Source organism: Austrofundulus limnaeus, unplaced genomic scaffold (assembly GCF_001266775.1).
Source record: "Austrofundulus limnaeus strain Quisiro unplaced genomic scaffold, Austrofundulus_limnaeus-1.0 Scaffold0, whole genome shotgun sequence".
NCBI lineage: Eukaryota > Metazoa > Chordata > Actinopteri > Cyprinodontiformes > Rivulidae > Austrofundulus > Austrofundulus limnaeus.
Genome location: NW_013952402.1, coordinates 10613236 through 10634219, shown reverse-complemented (window position 1 = coordinate 10634219; position 20984 = coordinate 10613236). Strand labels below are relative to the sequence as shown.

General features: G+C 38.6%; 1 protein-coding gene across 1 annotated transcript; it reads right to left on the bottom strand.

Annotated features, from left to right (window-relative positions):
• Positions 1–273: 273 nt before the first annotated feature.
• On the bottom strand, positions 274–15401 carry LOC106523832 (inactive pancreatic lipase-related protein 1). The gene is made up of 13 exons (XM_014017774.1): positions 15390–15401; positions 14704–14758; positions 14042–14193; positions 12734–12853; positions 12074–12208; positions 11769–11877; positions 11517–11636; positions 11328–11444; positions 8600–8718; positions 6315–6444; positions 3582–3696; positions 2524–2691; positions 274–400 (listed from the first exon to the last, which is right to left on the bottom strand). The coding sequence occupies exons 1-13, from the start codon at positions 15399–15401 to the stop codon at positions 331–333; spliced, it is 1422 nt and encodes a 473-aa protein (XP_013873228.1). The 3' UTR covers positions 274–330.
• Between the last annotated feature and the right edge of the window lie 5583 nt (positions 15402–20984).

The window sequence follows — 20984 nt, the reverse complement described above, 5'->3', positions numbered from 1 at the left end:
GAAGTGACAATTTGAGCCTTTCTGCTGGTTTTAAACAGGGACAACTTTTAACCTATTGCCATATAAAATGTACAGAATGTGATTGTATGTGTTTGAATTGGGTTGAATTGACTGTATTTTGATTTAGATGTAGATCTGTTTTAGACTGAATTAGACTGTTTGTCATTTGATATAAATAGACTTACTTTGTCTCGTGCCCAGAGATGACTTTTGTTGTGAATTGATGCTTTACACGTAAACTAAACCAAAAATGATGAAACGAAGAGACTGGAAAGATTTGACACAAAATCTTTACTGAAATATCCAGAAGGGTGTGTTGACTCTGGCCGCTTAAACGTCACACGGGAGCACAGACTGGATCTTGTTCTCAGCCACGTTTTCTCGTCCGCAGAACAGGGTTCTGTCAGTRGACAGGGAGAGAAAAGGAAAGCAGAGAAAGAGCCAGAGGCTGTTATGATGCAGTCATTTGTGCAATGCTGTTGCTGCCAACCAGACATAAATTAAATTATGTCTAATAATGAGCTCGATAATGTCTCTCAGAAACAGAAACATGTCCATGGTCACTATAGTGTTTTTTCTAATTGATCAAAAAAGGAGTTTATAAAATTAGCACAGAGACAAATCCAGCATCACACCCAGCTCCTACCATGCTGCCCTCCAGTGTTCAAACCTCAGCCATGTCCCGCTGCACTGGATCAGCTGGAAATATTAAAACTCTTTTTATCACTTCTCATATTTTTGCCTCTGCTCTGTGATTACTGTACAAATCCAAGGTCTTCGTTAGCAGCACTCAAACACACACCTCAAACCCAAATCAACTTCATCCCTTTGATGAAAGAATTCATAAAGCTATTATTTATTTTATTTGCACACTTCTATTCTAATAAAACCCTTTTTTTCATTCATCGCATAAAAGCTTCACCTGCAAATATATATATATATATATATATAACTTTTGTCATATTCTGTAGTTTAGTATAAAAAATAAACCACTAGGATATGTATTTGCAACTTTACTTGGAAAATTAAGAAAACATTTAGTAGTCAGATTGAATTTTAGTATCGTTTTAATGCGATTGATCACTCAAAGCTGGAAATTCAGCTCCAGATATCCACTCTGAGAGCTGAGGCACATGAAAAGGGGAAAAAAAGACATAATTTGCCTGAGGAAGAACCATGTGTGAGAAGTCTGAAACACTTTATTTAAAAAGAATTCATGTTTATGTATATCTGTAATACATAGGTCTTAAGAGGTCTTGATCCTCGTGACCCACTGTCCTGCATGTTTTAGCTGTTTTCTTGCTTCAACACACCTGACTGAAATGAATGAGTGATTGACAGGCTGCTAAACTTGGTGACATTCTGAGCAGGTTATTTCGTTGTTTGAATTAGATGTGTTGAAGCAGCTAAACAGCTAACACATGCAGGGCAGCGGGTCATGAGGAACAGGGTTGCTTTGAAGAATTGTAAAAATATATAACAAACTATGAGGCCTGCCGCTCAGCCCACTCCGCATCTCACCTTAATGCGATGTATTCTGACAAGTTTGATGTTTATTCCCTGAGGTTTATGAATTGCTCTTAGTCCGACATGTAAGTGTGAGAAGATGCAATGCTCCCTCTAGGACACAGGAGTATCTGGGAGTCTTGTTCACAAGTGATGGCAGGAGGAAGTGGGAGCTAGATCAATGAATTTCTGCTTCGTCATCAGTGATGAGGGCATTTCTTCAGYCCCTTGTGTAGAAGATCAGTCAAAAGGTAAAGCTCTCAATTTACTCATCTAAGTTTCAACCCTAACCCATGTTTATGAGGTTTGAACCATGACCAAAAGGATGAGATCCAGGATATGTGCTGCTGAAAAAGGTTTCCTTGTCAGAGTGGCTGGGTTCAGCCTTAGAGACAGGAGAGGAGCTCCATCATCCGGGGGGAGCTTGGAATAAGCACCTGATTGGGACACCTCCCTTTGGAGGTTTTCTAAACATGTACTTCTGGAAGGAGAATCCAGGACAGACCCAGAACTCAGTGGAGAGATTCCATGTCCTAAATGTAATATTTGCCATGAATGTTAACATGGATATCACAAAATATAATTCTGGCTTACAAAAATGGGATGGATATTGTTATTTCTGAAAGCAATTTAGAAGTTAACCTTTAGAAAACTTACACAGGCAGAGGAAAAACATGGCAGCTACTTCGAATGACCGGAGTAAAGGTTTGAACAAAGGGTGAGGTGACACTAAACCTTACAAGTGTGATAATTTATGTTGTACATATGTTTTCTTGCAGGGTACCATTTGCTCAGTTTTCTTTGTTTCTCTCTACAACACTCATCACTAATGTTCAACTCAAACAGACAAGAAGCAGTTCAGACCCATGGACGTCAGTAAAAATACGATTGCAGTGCAGTTATGTAACCATTTTGTGTATTTTTTTTAAACAAAACTAGTTAATTTAGTCCTGTGGATCAAAGCCTTTAGAGAATCGTGGGACAGAATAGGACAAAGTCCTGAAAAGACAAACTTACATTTGTTTGTCTTTTCCTCTCTGCAGCTCCACCTTCGATGCACCGTATTTAGGATTCAGTGGATTGATGATGTGGTTGTTCCACCTGAACTTCACCTCCATCACTTCGCCCACATCCACCTCAGCATCAATCATCAGATCATACACTCTCCCAGAAATCAGCGTACCCCTACAGAAAATGCAACGACAGAATAACATGAGCTATTTTATTGCTGCCTGCCTTAATCTAGATTAATCATTCTGGCTTAGAATGTTAGCAGTAATTATAGTGTAAATAATTATACGTTATGATCCAATGTGCCACCAATAACAGTTTTAATCTTGTGCATAAACATGACCCAGCTGCATTCAGTTGGTTGAAGTTTGGACCACAAGATGTCACTGTATCCCACACACTAAACTTTGTATTTCAGAAGAAAACCAAAAGAAACACTGCAGTGTTCCCAATCGGAAAAGTAACAACTCAAACTAATGCTGGAAAAAATAATCAGATCTATATTTGTGAGTTTGTTTTCTCAGCGCAGGTTGAAGGTTAACAGAAAATCTCCTTTATGTAAACGTGATCAAATGATCACAATTAGTCAGTTGGCCAAAGTCCCCTTTATTTTTGCTTCGTGTTCAAAACTAACATAAAAAAACTACCAAAGATGGATATTTCAAAAATATTTTTGCACCAACTAAATCATTTCCAAATAGCCAATAGGAGCTATTACTTTAAAACCTGGCCTACTGTAGATCAGTGATGACCAATCCTAGTCCTTGAGGACCACTACCGTGCAGGTTTTAGTTGTTCCCACACACCTGACTCTGTGGTTGAATTGCCTCTTTGGCATATMTTCAAGTAATGAAGAAGCTTGTTAATCAAATCACATGTGCTGGAGCAGAGAAACACCTGAAACATGCAGTAATCCAGATTTGGACACTGCTGCAGTAGATTAACAACTGAAGGATGAAGCAACTCTCAGTTCTGCTGGTTTTTGTTCTCAGCTCTTTGAATTGAAAATTGAAAAAAAAAATTGAATCATCAAATTCTTGCTACTGTACAGCCCTTGTGCTTACACATGCAGCTGGAACTCTTTGGTGGTTTCTTTTTTCCCTGCAAGAGCCACGAACATCAAGCCGAGGTTGGGCCAGCTGGGACCATCCAGGGTCACTTTTGCTTGGTAGCTGTAGCCTGGAAACACAAAAACATCCAATCATATATTTTCTTACTGTCAGCAGCATAAACTGTAGATGTTTGGCTTGTGAATAAATGTAAATCGGACACTTTGATGCAAACATACTTTAGTTGCTGTTTTTCATACCTTTGCCTAGTTTGTGGGGTGCTGGTCAAATTGTACCTTTACCAGATCATACTCCCATTTCATACCCAGTAAATGTCATTTTGTACCTAGACAGTATCATATGGGTTACTACTTTGCACCAACCCTATATGCATGTAGTGGTGCATGCATTATTACCCTGCATACACTTCTGCACTCCGAGGCTCCATTTTGGTCAGATATTCATTTTAAATTACTATTTCCATGATACCGTGATGAGACAGACATTTTCAGAAGTAAACTCCAGTACATTAAATCAAACACTGGGGTGCATGTAATGACAGCATGCCATTTGTATATAAAAAAGCTCARCTTAACCTGCTTACAGACAAACATATTAAACTGTCGTATTATTTTAGGAGCTTAATGCCTGATTTAAATAGAGCTGCATTTTTGAATTCCTTCAAGGTTATTCGGAAAACACCTTGAGCTACAGTTGCTACTGCTGCTACTGCTACTATAACAATAGGTGGTTTGAACCCAAAGTGCAGGCAGACTCAATGACTTGAGTGCAAAACAAAACTGATTTATTAAATAACAAAAGAAGGCTGACATGGCAGCATAGAACTTACAAAAAATAACAAGAACTAGACATGGGTTTTTACGATGTAAAAACAAGTGTGCATTGCCATGTAGCATGTCATTGCAGCATGCCTTTGCCTGCAGCAGTGGACTTGCAGAATGAACTGTGAYCAAGTTCAAATGGGTTTTCTATACCAGCTTGTGCCTGTCAAGTCAGCAGGTGTTTGTAATTAGGGTATTTATGTGACTATATAACAATCTGAAAATATGCAGTTTTAAAGAAATTGTTTGTATATAGCTGGATTTGAACCCTGATCTCCCACATGAAAGCTCGTGGTGTTCACGATGAGACCATATGAGCTGTGGTAGAAGGCATTGCCAGGGGTTGGTTTGTATGTGTGCAGAAAGTGGCCACATTGCCAATGTAATCTTTGACACTAAACTGCAATATATTACAGCAATAGAGGAACATTGGGACAATATTAAAGTAAAACATCAACTATAAGTTGTGAAGGCACCAAAAGGCATAGCCAACATTTGGCACAGGAGCTTTACAGATATAAATTACAATGGCAGCTCTAGGACAAAGTATTCAGGAGGAGAAGCGTGCCAAAATGCAGATGACTTGGATGGGAAATGAATCACAATAGTGTAATGCACACTGACAAGGCTTAAGRCGTGATAAGAGCAATAATCCAACGGTGGGAATGAAGACATGACACAGGAAATGAGAAAATAAGGCACAAGATGACCAAACAATAAAAAGCAATGTAACCTAACGAAGTCACCAAAACGAAGCAGAAGAGCCACGTGCTGAATTCGCCATAACGAGTGCTGAATTCGCCATAACGAGTGCTGAATTCGCCAAATGCTGAATTCGCGGAATGCTGAATTCAACATAACGAGTGCTGAATTCGCCATCTCAAGTGCTGAAGAGCCACATGCTGAATTTGCCATAAGGACTGCAGAAGTGCCAAGTCCTGAATTCGCCATAATGAGTTTTGAATTCACCTAGTGCTGAATTTGCCATCACGAGTGCAGAAGAGCCACATTCTGAATTCACCATAACGAAGCAGATGAGCCACGTGCTGAATTTTTCATAACGAGTGCTGCATTGACCAAAGTGCTTCACAGACACAATACAGTAAAACATACAATAAGCTAAAAACAAATAAAAGACACAAATTACAAATTCCTGAGGTAGCTCAAACTGAATTTGAATTAAAAGCCAGTGTAAAAAATTGAATTTTTAAGTTTTTCGGCACTTACTCCATGAGGATGCTTACACAAAGGATTTTTGCACACTTCATTTGCTTTTCCTTCTCCTTTTTGGGTCAGATTGAACTCACAAACACTTCTTGGGACCAGCGCTATGGAACTCTGCCTCGTCGGACAGGTGAGCACACACAAAATGATTGAGGTGGGGCATTTTTAAAGAGATACGACTGCTCTGAACGCAGGTGCTTGGCGTTACTAATTAGAGATGACGTTAATTACGTGAAATTTATTTCAGAAGTGGTTTTAAAAATCATAATATCATCATTAACATAGTACAGAAACACTAATGTTTTTCATTTTTATTTTATTTTTTTTTTAGAAATGAGGACAGGGAGTTTTATTTACTTTAATAAAGTGAGGGACATTCCGGGCCGTCACACTAGTAGCTAATATTAAACTTCTAAATTTGTATATGACACCAGTTGTTAAGTCTGTCCCTGTGTGCAACACCAGTGGTGATGACGCTGCTGAGTGTATTGGAAATTGAGTAAACCTTTGGACTGACTGATTGGATGGACTGATACATTCAACAGCTTCAGCACCATAAACTATAATAAACATATCTTTCTCTGCCCTTGTTCCCCACAGTGAAATCAAACCAGCGAGTAGTCATATGTGTGTGTGTTTCACTCTTATGCTTTTTCCAGGAAAGGGAGAACAGAGTACTTACGGGCAAATGGCTTTGACCTGCCAGTGTTGAGGAAGTACTTTGTATTTAAAACGCCCTCACTCAAATCGAAGCTGTCAGCAGAGTGTCCCATCAGAGGACATCGGCTCTCAGCACATGGGAAACACTTTCCCTGTGAAGACAAGGACACAGAATTGTGTGAGGAGTGATTTCACCACGTGACAGAATGTCAATCTTGTCCTGCCCATGCACGGTCAAGGTGATAACACAATGCAAGACTCTTTCAAACTGTTGCACWTTGCTACCTTATAAACATGAAGGCAGGAAATAGTGTTAGTTTAACCACGGAGTTCCTCAGTGGAAACAGCCTCGCTGCAGGCCATGGGAATAGCTGTAGGAATAACTGCAGGCAGTGTTTATGAGGTGAATGACAAGGAGGCGCTGTCATCCTCAACAGGGACMTATGAGGTCATTCTTGGCACTCCTCGGGCCTCCTTTGATCGGGACATGTGTCCAAAGCAGGGATCAACTGCCATTAACACCAACAGCTGCAGATACAAGCACGCCCCATGGAAGACATGAGGGAAGCCCATTTCCATCGCCCCCATGTGCCACAAAAAATAAAAAAAAGAAAAAAAAAACAATCTCGCTGAATTATCTCCTTAAACCAAAGACATGTTTTGCCATATCGGTGTCATTCAGCAGCAACAGGTGTTGGTCCCATGTGCACGCTGGGAGGTTGAAGATGTGGGTCCTTTCTCAGTTGAGCCCCTCTTTTGTCCGAGCCTATCTGTTAGTCCTGGTTGACTTTTAAAACTGAGGACATGAGACGCCGTCCTGATCTTCTCTCATTGGTAGCTTTGTGGGCATCAAAGACTTTCTGGAGCCTGTTTTCATGGACAAATCTAGTCCCGTTCTAGCATTTAACCAGACCCAAGTTCTTGTCAGGGATATTATACCATAATGTTTCTAACAAACTACAGTCATCTATTATACTGCTCACCTAATGTTGCCCAATACTAGGAGTGGATAAATATATTGATTCATCAATGATACAGTATGCAATTCATTGACACATACATCCTGATGCATCTCAGTAATCCAGGTAAAAAATCAAAAAGAAAATTTGTATAGGTCCTCTGGACRGGTTCTTCTCTAATGAAACGTTTCGTCTCTCCTCCAAGAGACTTCTTCAGTCTGAGAGTTTCAGGCAAAATTCAGGCTTTTAAGCCCTGCCTCCATGTGACTGATACTCACATCACATGGCTATCGTTGACACCTAATTAACATCTATTGTTTCTATTGTTAACAGTGGGTGGAGTGATACTGACAATAGCAGCACTGTAGGAGAGAGACAACTGAAAACGGAGGCCTCCACCTCTGTTAAATGATGGACGGTCTTTCTTCACAAAAAGTTTGTGAAGTTTTTGTGAAGAAAGACCGTCCATCATTAAACAGAGGTGGAGGCCTCCGTTTTCAGTTGTCCCCCTCCTACAGTGCTGCTATTGTCAGTATCACTCCACCCACTGTTAACAATAGGTGTTAATTAAGTGTCAACGATAGCCATGTGATGTGAGTATCAGTCACATGGAGGCAGGGCTTAAAAGCCTGAATTTTGCCTGAAACTCTCAGACTGAAGAAGTCTCTTGGAGGAGAGACGAAACGTTTCATTAGAGAAGAACCCGTCCAGAAGACCTATACAAATTTTTTCTTTTTTTTTTCTTTTTTTCTTTTTGATTGACACATACATAATGCGTTTTACCTGTATGTAATGTTTTCTGTTGCTGATTTGTTAGCAAAGATTTTTTTAGCATTTTAGTTATTATTATTATTATTATTATTATTGTTGTTATTATTACATTTTATTATTATTATAATGTTTTATTCTTTAATTATTCTATTATTCATTTTTCAAGCAATTACCTAAATTAGTGTGGTCCAAAATGTTTTAATACAAACTAAAGACATATTTATGGCTGCAACAATAAAATGCTGTCATTATATTTAAAACTTGAATTATTTCTTGCTTTTAATGGTTATTAGCTTAATTTTTCATTGTATTTTTTGTTYCAGCTGCTGTCTACTGCAGGTAAAACACTGACTGTTCAAAACAACTTCATATGATCCCATTTAAAACAGAAAACAATTCCCCTTTACCTGCAGGCTTGACTCCCACCTGGGATAAAACAAAACAAAATCCTTCACTTTTGATGGGTTCTCTTTTTTTTTTTTTTTTTTTTTTTTTTTTTTTTTTTTTTTTTTTTTTTTTTGGGGGTCTTTTTTTAAATTTGTAAATGAAACAAATGGCAGTATTAGGTTAAACTTACAGCAGAAAAGCTGTCCTTATCAGAGCAGGAGAATCCAACAAAGCCTTGGGGTTTACTGATGCTTTCAATGTAGTACGCATAGGCTCTGACATGGTTGCATGCATCAAATTTTTTGGATCCTGAAAAGAGATCAGACAATACTAAGACCACAAAAAAGGTCACGATAAAGGTTAAGAATTACAGTAGATTTTCTTCCCAAAACTGAAAACAATGCCACAGCTACACATATTTCTGTCACTGACAAAGATTTTGGTCATGACTGATGTGTTTTTCTACACACTTTAACTACACACTAATTTAAATACAATGAGTTTGACACAATCTGTGAGTCCTTCTTCTTCCACACTGTACTTCACTCTCACTGTCATCAACAGTGAAATTAAACAATGCTTACTTAGAGGTGCAGTGCATATAATTTGTAGGTTTACAGGTCACAAAGATGTTAATGGTGCAACAAAGGGAAGAAAACACCCTAAATAAAATAAATATAAGCAACTTGTAATAATAAACAACCCTGGATCGTGACACTACTACTTTTTGGCAGCACGATGGATCAGTGGTTAGCCCTACTGCCTCACAGCAAGTGGTGCAGAGTTTGCCTGTTCTCCACGTGTTTGTGTGGGTTTTCTCCGGGTACCCCGGTTTCCTCCCACAGGCCAAAAACATGATGCTAGTCTGCCTTCAGGCCCAGGCCTCCCTTGCAAAACAAATCTCTCAATGGGATTTGTCTGGTTAAATTAAAAGTTCAGCACTTCTAAATTGTTTTACACTTTTTTTCTAGAAACACCGATTTAAATTTATTTTCTCAGGACAGATTTACAAAATACTTTGAGATGGTCTTCTTTACGCAAATGATTGGATTTTATTTGCTCCAAAAATTAGATCCGTCAGTTGAGTCTTGGTAGAAATCGRAGTAAAAGTCTGATCCTGTGACTGCTTTCTTTTTTCTCTTCAACTGCAGGAGGCACTCCAGGACCTGCAGCTATGCAGCCCTGCCTCCCTTTCTCCCCTCTCTTATCTGTCAGATCAAAAGTGTCAGATTCAGCTGTGACAACACTCCATCCCTCCTCCCGTCCGGACCCCCAGCATGGCACCAGTGTTGCCACTTGATCCACACAACTCAGCAGCACATTTCACAGAAGGGACGCCGCTGTTCCAGTTTTTAAAAAAATCTCCGCTCAGATAGGTCCGCCCAGGCGATCTCGGCCCCGGGAGTTTCTTTATGTTTTTTTTTTTTCCACTGGGACAACTCCAATATTCCACATGCCACTCACTCTGCATTAAGTCGCATGGTTGGAGAAAATAGCACGTATGAGTCATTGTGTTATGTATGGCAGCAATGACTGTGATGGAGCCACATGTCAGCTTGATATATGAAGCAGTCAAAGGTCACATCATGTTCCTCAGTCGATTTCCTTTCGTTCTTTAATAAAAAACCTTAACCCCACTGTTGAGAAAATCAAAAAACAGGTGACAAGATGCTTCAGTTGTTCACTTTTTAGCTTTAACTAAGTGGGAATAGAGTCACCAACACATCAAATCATTTTTTAAACCCAGTACCTAAAAAAGGAAAAGCTACAGGACCAAAAGTGAAGCACTGAACGAGAACAAAACAAAATTAATTAAATCAGATTGATTATTGTGATCAATTGTGATGTAATGGGACATTTAAAAGACAAGAGATACTGCGTCCATGAGAATGAGACAGAGTCTTTTCAGACTTTAGAATGTACCTCAACTATAWATCTTCTCATGATGTTCAAACTTGGGACGTCAAACTCATTCACGCCGATGGACCAAAACTCAAAACCTGATCAAGAGCCAGCTATGTTTTTCAATATGTTGATCATAAATCATAAATCAATTTGTCCTGTTTTACCAGATATATCAAAACATTCATACAATAATATCCATTTTACTTCTGTCAAAGTACTAGACTGTCTCGTCACTTCCTGTGTGGAGCTTGCATGTCTTTCCTGTGCATGTGTGCTTTTTCTCCAGGCACTTCAGGTGCTTTCCACAGAYCAAAAACATGCATGCTAGGCTAATTGGTAAATTGTCCCTAGCTGTGGAGGGAGAGCGTGAATAGTTGTCTTCTTTGTTTCTCTGTGGCCATGTGATGGACGTCCAAAATGATCAGGTTGTTCCCCACCTCTTGCTGCTGTAACTGCTGGAGATACACATGACCAGGAAAGGAAAAGGGGGTAAAGAAAAGGATGGATTTATACAAAATAAAATACTTTTTTGTCCTCTTTTAAATCTTTTTTTTGTACAGATTCCTAATGAAAAGGTGACACGGGTGTAAAGAATTGCTTGAAAGGTTTGAACCCCAGGTGCAGACAAGGATTTTTGGTCCTGAGTAGTTGTAAAACAAGGCTTTGTTTAATAAAAAACAAAAGGCTAGCATGGCAGCAAAAATGTATTCACAAAAATCCTAGGGCATGAACAGGTACCAAGGACATGACTCAGTGAACGATATACTCCATCATGACTCAGAGTTTGGTTGACTCTTTTTCTTCTCAAACGAATAAATGAGATGGTCAAACTGAATTTTTCTCAGCTTCAGAGTTGTGTGGACCATTTCTGTCTGAACTGCTGCCACCAAACTATAAAGTGGTGGAGGTATGTTTAGTACACATTTTGTGACATTTTAATCTTGTGAGATCTCGTGGCACAAGCTCTTGTTCAACAACCAATCAACATGTACGAACAGGTGAGTCAATCTCACCCTCCCAGATGGAGTCGAGGTCAGATGGATTTCCTTTGTTGGCCGAGCAGCCGGGCATCAGTTCTCCTCCGTTTGGGTAAAAATCAATGTGACCCACAGACTCTGTCATTCCCAAACCTGACAAAAACCACACCACTGTTAAAATATACGCTGAGACATAAACATATAAATAGATGTGATTATTGGCACCAAGTTTGGGGTCAAAAGGAAGTCCATCTGTGTGGATGACGTCAACAAAAATTGCATCACTGGTGTCAAGATGCATAAAAGCATCGGTGCCTTGGAAGTATGGTTCAGTTGGGTCCAGGCCTACAGGCAGACATACAGCATAATGTAGTAAATAAAATGAAAAAATACAAAATGTAATTATTTTAATACTTTTGTTTGGAAAGACAAAAGATTTATCGGAAACATAAACTGTAAACACTGCGTGACATTCACCTGAGATCCTTGCCAGACCGGGGATTCTGCTCCCAGCATCCCCAGCAATGTGAGCGCCCAGGCTGTGCCCGATAATGTGGAACTTATCAGTGGTCTGTGTGAAGTGGTCCTGCTTGACGCAACATGTTATCGACCCGTAAACACAATAAAATTGGCCAGAAAGGTACATTTAATACAGGCCCAAATGGGAGAAACGACTTTCTACTTTTTCCCTTTTTTTTGTTTGTTTTTTTGACTCAGAAGAAGAAGTGAAGAAGTGTCAGAAGGAGTGTGTTATTATGTAGAAGGTGAGCAGCTGTATTTACCATGAGGAATGTGATCATGGATGCCACCTGGGCAGCGACCACCCTGGCGTTATTGGCTGCCTGAGTGTAAYGAGTCTTCGCTCCTTTTTTCCACTCAGCTACAACGCAGTTCACGTTCTCCTTCTGCACCATAGCCTGCAGCCCACAGAAGGAAAAACCCACCAATACACAGGCTGCAGATCAGGGGGAAAGCCTGAACTCAGTAGTTCTCTTTAGAATCTCCTGCAAGATGGTTTGAATTTAAATTTATTTACAACCATTTAAAACACAATACAATGAGTGACAATACAGTTAGTATTAAATATCAGACAGACTGAAATTAAACACATTTAAAAAATAAAAGAGAAATAAGCATTAAAATGGCACCAAGTGAGTCCTTGTTGTCATATTTTGGTTTTCTTTCATTTTATTTTAGGGTTTTGATGTGTTAAATTTTGTATTTGAAAACAAAATTTACTGTATTAATGGAAATTGTAATTTCATCAAAGCAGATTATGCAAATTTTAAAGGCTGTGGGGTTAATTTTAGGGCAAATGGTCAGGGTTGGGACATTAAATTTCCAAAAAATGAATGGAAGTCAATGGAAAGTCCCCACAAGGATAGAGAGATGTAACAGGTGTGTGTGTGTGTGTGTGTGTGTGTGTGTGAGTGTCCTCTTACCTTACACATGCTCTGTGACCAGTCTTCATCTTGTTTGTCCAAATACCCAGGAACGACAAAGCGAGTCTTCCTCTTCCCACCATAGTTGGACGCATCAATGGTTTCATTAGCGTTGATCTCCTGATAAATTCAATACAAATCAACAGTAATTAAATCCTTCAAAATGCTTTTTTCTTTCCAGGATCAGCCAAAATTAACTTTTCAAATTAAAAAAATTAAATTTGTCTAAAAAGCCTTTTACTTCGGAGTCTGCAGATATTTGGAGTCTGTTTTCCACATCAGACGTAAATGTTAGTTACATTGAAGTAAAAGGATATCTAAATATGAGCAAGTTAAAAAAAATACCATTATCAAACACAGGATGTATTGTGAAAAGGCCCAACTTTTAATGGAAACTACTCAGTTTCCAGGAAATCAGGCTTATCAGTATACCTGCTGCTAAATGTTATGATGATGGACATTAAGTCAGTGGTAAACCTGGTCTATGTTAGTAATATGTCTACTCATGTGTTCTAAGTTGTTATTGTACAAGTGTGTGTTTGTGTGTACACTTGGTTTTAAAGACCATTTATTGTATAAATACCTACCTTTTCAGGAGCAGTAGTCCTTTTGGAGACCAAAGACTGGTCCTGATTTGGTGGAACGCCATTGGTGGCTTAGGGTTAGGGTTAGTGTTAGTAATTACTGGAAATAAGTTTAGGGTTAGGTTAGTGTTAGGAAAAATAAGGGTAGAAGTACAAACGTGTGTGTCATTAATAAAATTGGATACAATATGAACAATGAGAACAGCCAATAAGAGTCATGTTACATTTACTAATAGTGTCGATGAGGCGAGCTGAGTCAGGACTTATAGAGAAACTGATGCCTTACAATTGTTCATGTCTATCAAGTTCAAGTGTGAAAATAAATACAAATGTTCAAGTAGAAACATTGCACAGTTATTTCTACTAAGACCTGGAGTACTTTTTGAGGGAAAGTAGAGTTTAGGCTGCCATTGTTTGGGTTTTCCTGCTTATTTAATACAAAATGGTTGTCATGAAATAAGCCTATGGTTCTTTTACTGTCCAAGTGCTAAAGACCAAACCTCTTTGGCCTTTTTACCTGAAAAGCACTCAGACAAAGTTTAATACTTCTAAAGAGCTACAGATCTAATACACGAAGAAAACAAATACTATAATGTGGTTATTGACAGTCACTTACTCTATAAACACAAATCCACACAGACTAAAGTAAGGCAGTGTACAGATCATTTCTTCCAACTGAGCACAAGTTGTTCCCAAGCAAACAACCACTGATTATTTTCTTTACCTGGTAGTAGCGGTTCTGCTGGGTAAAGAGGAGGAAGCGGGTACCGATCTCCTCAGGGTGCCACGGCAAAGCCCCCACTGGTCTCTGAGGCGTGCCTCCCCAAGGTGGAAGGTCACTGAAGCAGCCCAGCTCATCGAAGCAGATCTCAGCGGCTGGTAAGGTGGAGAGTTCACTGAGTCAACCCAACTTTGTTTACAAGACGTTCAACACAAGGCAATCATGCTTTTACAGTTTCATATGAGCTCATTTTAACTCACAGTGCCTTTTAAACTGCGTCAAAATCTTCCTCCACTGACAATTAAACAAGACATGAGACACACCTTTATTATTTTCTCTAATCCACACAAGGTCATAAATATACATATACAATTTAAAGTGATTTAAAGTGGTCACCCTGGCACAGATTTTTAGGYACAGTCCACATTTTAAAACTGTGTGCTGTCTAATCTCTGGAAAAAGAGCCCAAAGCAACAGTGATATGACAACAAAGTCCATGATGTCTGTATTTAAACATCTGACCACGACTGTAACAGCTCATGTCGTATCTGTTGGTAGATACAAAGTACAAGTTGGAGGAAAGTAGGAAGAGTAAATAAAAGTAGACCAGATTTCAATTCATCAAATTAATTAATCGGAAATGTTTCACTTCTGCTTCTGCTCACCGTGTAATGTGCCGACAACAAAAGCGAAGAGACTCAAAGACTGTCTCAGCGTCATCTGAAGAACAACAGAAGTTTTATCAAAAAGTTGCTGTTTAAATGAAATGAAGGAAACACATTGAATGTGCTCCGTACTCACCTTGAAGGCAGTGGACTAACTTTTAATCTGCCAGCTGACTTTGTGCCCACGAAGGGCTGGGAAAACACACAGGTGCCTGTAAATTCAGGCTACTGACCAAAAACCAGATGTGAGTGTTTGTGTGTGCCTTTCATGTTACAGTTTCTAACTAAAGTCATCTTATGCTGAAACTAAAGGACATTATAAAAGTTCTGGTCAAATTGTAAATTAATTAATGACAATTTTGCGTTAGTGCTCACAACACATGTTGTGGATGACTCTCAGCTACTACCATGTTGTAATTTACTCAGTGAAATGGACTGCTTCTGGCCTTTCCTGTGCTGGCTAGGATCAAATAGATGTAAGCCATCTGGAGTCGGGTTGACTCGAGATGATAGTATGTTGTTTTTGAGAGTTTCGTTAAACTCTATCCATTGATTCAGGAGAAATTTTGCAAACAGTCAAAACATGAGTTGTGGATAATTCCCGCACCACCACACCAAGTTTTAGCTCTATGTCTGCAATACTGACTGGGTTAAAGCCATGTTTCTGTTGGCTAATGGTGACTAACTGTGGYGGCCATTTTGAATTGGAGTAAATGCAAATGATTCGGTGATAGGTGCACATCCAAAGATTACTCTCTGGGAGTTTAATTAAAAGGAACAGCAGTCTTCCAAGGAGTCACAGACTTTAACATGGTGAAATTCTTTTCTTTAATAAACACAGAACCAAGTTCAACATTTTAACATTTCTGTTCAGCCCTAAAGTCTAAAACATGTTATATCCAAAGGCAATTTCAGGCACTTTGTGTTTAAATACAGAGGTCACACACATAAATATCTAACCAATTCATATAGACTCATCAAATTAAATTAGTCGGTGAAGACACTCACCTCGTTTTTCTTGAAAAACAAAACCAGCTGGAGACTCAGGTCTTTGCATCAAATCATCTGAAGTCGTCAACAGAAATCCTCCTTTTGATATCAAACCGAGCCCCAGCACCACATGGCCAATACTGCAGTAAAATCCACCAGCACCCTAAGGCAATTTATCCAAAATCTATGTAAAAAAACATGACAAATATAGTATTTAAACACTGCCTTTAACGTTTTAAACTAAAGGTTCATCCTGATTTATTAGCCAGACTTTAGAAACTTTGGGGTTTTGGCTGGAAGCATGTTTTACTACATAGCAACTTTGTTTTCTCAAGATTCAACAATCTAGATTACGTATCCCCAAATGGTGGACTGCGGTCTGGATCTGGACCCAAAGGAAGGATTATCTGGGCCCAGACCGTCCACACAACCAAATAACCAGGATATTTTCAACTTGATAGTTTTATAAATGTCCAATAGATGGCAGGAGAGAGCCAGGACATGGACCAGTGTCTGCTCCTTTAGAACTAAGTCAGATTCTGTAAAATGTCTGTTCAAGGAGGCTCCAGCTCCCACTGTCTTGTTAAGAAAAGACTAAAGTTTCTGCATGATGTTCATCCCAGTTAAATCAGTTTAAAAATACAGTTGCTGTAGATTTATTTGAGTTTGAACAAAGAGTCTAAAACAGCAGCATATTTTTTTTAAAGTCCTGTGATTAGTATAACTTTCATCTGTGTTATTTCAGGTGTCTGTTAGTATTCTGCCCATGATTTTAAATCAGACTTTATGTTTTTAAGTTGCTACACTTCAGAAGCATCTTTGGGTGAAACCTCATCCTCCTGCCACGATGAGTAGCTCAAACACTGTGAGCTAAATCCGAGTGGTCACGTTGGGTAAACAGGCCGGAGGGAGACAATTTTTGCCAGATGATGCAGTGAGAACATCGGGCCTTTCTCTGTGAAGAGAGTTGGGATTTGGACCTGGGTTAATCCCATGTGAAAACATCCCTGCGTGCACTCTGCTCTCCTGGGCTCCTGGATAAATACCAGCCAATTAGAGGTGTCTGGAATGGGTTTGAGACAAAAGTTACTGCAGCACGACGGATTTCTCGTTTTATTTTTAAACTTGTTTCAAAAATGTGAGCTGAATTCACAAACTCAGCAGGACTGTAATGAAATATTAAATCAGGAAATAGTTTTATTTCGATCAGCTTACCTCACATGAAAACCAAATCAGGAAAGTTTTACAGGTACAGTGGGAGTTTGTTTTGTGTTGTTAATATTAATGCACTGAGCAACGTGTCAAACTCAAGGCCTGCGAGCCAAATGTGGCCTGCCACATTATTTTATGTGGCCCGCAAGAGCTTCAAAGATGTATTGGTGTCTTAAAATATGTGGCTTTAAAGCCAATGTAAATCATAAACTACATCTCCCATAATGCATGTTGATTACTTTACCCTTACAATGATAGCGTCCCATGAGGTGGAGGTGCACAATTTGCCACGTCTCCATTTTGCTGCATTTCCACTGGCTACTTCTGCTGTTACCCAWTTGTCCTGGGAAGTGGGAATTTCCCACTTACAAGTTAAATTTAAACTAGAACACCCCATCCAATAGGAATTCCCTGTTGGAAAGTGGGAGAATTCAGAATTCAAGATGGCGGCGACTTACCACGTAAGTGAGTAAAACTCTCTTACTTTTAATAGTATTTCTGTATTATTTATTTCATATAGAGTCAGTCGTACATGTAGTACTTTTCAGTGTTTAGAAGAGGACATTTTAAAATGTTGTTTCTGTGCATGAAATACCATGTAGAGTTCAGTTAGTGTTTGTGTGTCGTGTTTGGAGAAAATCCTTTGGAGTTTCACAGATACTCCAGCAACATATAGGATCACAATGGTTTTGGCTTTGTTTTCCTCCCTGTTCTGTTCTGTGGTGTGATTTTTAGATTCCACTGACTAAAGCCCACACCGAAATCACGCAGCGACTGGTTCAGTTCCTCACCTTTCCAGTCTAATTTCAAAAGCATTTATGGGCATTTACACAAACCCACCATCACTAAGCCCATCTAGAGAGTTTACAAATTATTACCAACTGTATATAATTTAGCTTTTATCGTGAAATATTTGCACTGCATAAWACTATGTATTTACCAATCATGCCTCCACAAATTGGGCTTCTGCAGAAACAAAACTCAGCTTTGTCCAGCTAAGATGGTCAGACCAACTGTCAAACAGCAACAGAGAACTAAAAATTGTACATGCTGGGTTTTTGTTAAGTATATTTCCTCTCATGTCTTGTCAAGYGCAACAGATTCAAGTGTTCATAGACTTTAAAGTAAAAAACAAAAAAGAGCATAAAAGATTTATAAAGGCACATGCACCTTGACATAAGGTTTTTCACATAAGTTTATTGTGAAATGTGTTGGATGAGTTCAACTTTTTTTGGCCTTCATGCATCGGTGATCTTTTATTAACCTTTAATGTTCAGTCAGGCATACATCTTTGTTTCATCATGGATCTGACTGTATTTTGTTGAGTAGTTTTGTTTTAATATTACCAGTTTGTTAGTTTAGGTTTCAGGTWCTGTATTCTTGCCATGTTTCTTTAAGTCTGCTCCCAGGTTTGTTCTGGTTTCTACTACTCACTCACAACCGGTCCCAGTTTCTTTTATTTTTTTACCTTGTTGGTCTCTGCCAGTAAACATATTCCCTRTAATTCTCACATGTTTGGTAGTTTCTTAGCTTTTTAATGCTAAAACCCTCATCTTTCTTCCTCTTGTATTTGCTTTTTCATGCTGTCATGCAGGTTCTTCTGCAGCTCAGGCTCACAAACTCAGCACATCATACATATTGGAGTCCATTATTAGGATGGTATGCGTGCGTGTGTGTGGGGTGGGGGGTGGGGGGGTCCTAAGGCAAACAGGAAATTACACGCAAGTGGGCCTAAGCTGGAGGGGCTGGGCTTGATGAGTTGGGTCTGCACTGAAGCAGCTTACAGTAGGAATGTTAATCCAAGTAATGTATTTCAGTTGGAGGAGAAGAAGCAGGACCATAGACTGAACTCCAGTACACAAAAAGAAGAAAGACCAGGAGAAAAGGAAACATAAGAGCCTGAGCACTGAGAAGAGAGAAGAAAAGGAGAAAACACATTTTTTGTGCAACATTTTAATTTATATTTGTTAATTTATTTGTAATTTMTGATAAAAGGCTGACATGTGGTCGCCAGAAGTTAACTTCAAAACTGTTTGACAGTGTTTGTGACACAGTGCATTTTTTAAAGTTAAAAAACACTATAAATATGTAGAGACTGCCTTAAAACTACTCTATAAACTATGAATCTAATAACTGAACCTAAAACATGAAGCAGGGCTTATCAACTGGTGGCCCGCGGGTCACATCCGGCCAGCGGGTGACTTCCATCTGACTAACAAAAGATTTTTTTTCTTCAAATCATTTGTAAATGTAAAACTTACATTTCAATGCAACAAAATAAACAAATTTAGAAGGTAAAAAATAATACTTACCATACCATTAATGGAAAATGATGTCCAGACCCCGGAGCGATTTATTTTATTAGTTCTGACATACACAGACACATATGCACTTGTAAATGGTTTGTTTGATTTTAGCAGTGTTGTATAAAGTACCTCAAGTTGGTACTTGAGTAAAAGTACAAGTATCTTATCATAAAAATACTTTGGTAAAAGTTAAAGTCTTCTCTAAGAATATTACTTGAGTAAAAGTCATGAAGTATCTGAAATTTTTTGCACTCAAGTATCAAAAGTAAATTTCTGACACAAAATCTAAGTATTAAAAGTAAAAGTATTGAGTAAAAGAGAGCTGTTAGATTTTCCGAAATGACATTTAGTGGGAGGTGACCTCCAAAAAACATTTTTTCTAACTGCGTGCAGCTGTGATGGGTTGTGTACAAGGCAATATGGTGTCAGAATGGTATATATTTATACTTCTCATCCAACCACAATTGCATTCACTCTATTCAGGAGGCACAATTTATCAGGATAGTATTTTTTAATTATAACAACTCAGAATAAAATAGGAATAACGACTTTCTACTTCTTACCCTTTTTTTAAAAATGTAAGGAGTAGAATGTACAGATAATTGTGTAAAAATGTMATGAGTAAAAGTAATAAGTATGCTGAAAAATAATTACTCAAGTAAAGAACAGATTGACAAAATTTCTACTTAAGTACAGTAACAAAGTATTTGTACTTAGTTACTTCACAACTCTGGATTTTAGTTTAAATTAAGTGTTCAAAAATGGCAATAAAGAATACAAAGCAGCCAATTCTTACAAATCTTTTGCTCATTTTTGTTTTGTCTATAACATTATACTTCCCTCGTAGACAAGCCAAAGGGGATATTACATATATATATATATACTGTATATTAGTGTTGGCAACTAAATTAACTCCTGATGTATGCTTCAAACTGAAATAATGATCTGTTCATATAAGTGAGCCACTATAAATACATCAGTCCTAAAAGGGCCTCACTTGGCAGGTTTTCTCTACAGGTTTGACTTTGTGGATCTGACTTCTAACTGCTTGTTGGCAGCAGGTATTAGTTTTTGTTGGCAGGACTGCTGGGGCAATAAAATATCTGCAAAACTTTGCGTTAGCGGACTTAACGTGTCATCCTAAATCTCCCTCCATGTCAGTAGGTGTGTGAATCAGACACTCGCAGCAGATGTAAATACTGATGCCTCGACACTGATCTGCTGTTGACTGTAAAAGTGATATTGGTCCCCAGGAAGCTGCAGCGACTGGATGAAGACGGMTCAAGTTGCACTCGAGCTCGTCAGTTATGGCATGTTGGCTCGGCGCAGACATGATGCTGTCTGAGAGGGTCATATTGTGTTTTCTTATTGTTCTTGTCATTTTCTTTGTGTGGGGATTGAAAGCCTTTAAAGTACCATGATCTATGGAAGGATGCAGGCTCAGTCGAGTGTATCWCATGTGATGGAAGAGTTGGTCTTAAATAAAGGAGTTTTGCTTTTTGCAGTGTTTTTGTGCTCATTCATTGAGAGAATGCAGAGAAAAAGAAACTTGGTCTAAAAAAAGTGCAATAATTATTTTTAATTTGTGTCTGCGGATGTCAGTACAGTTTTGGATCATGTTAAGGTTTGATTATTCAAAACGGAGTTTAAAAAATTTGAACTTTTGTAACTGGAGAATCTGTCTTGTTTTAAATTATTTGCTTCAAAATAAAATGAGATAAAAAAGAATAATCTGGTGCGGGTGGGTTTGTCTTTTTTAACTAAATTTAAGAA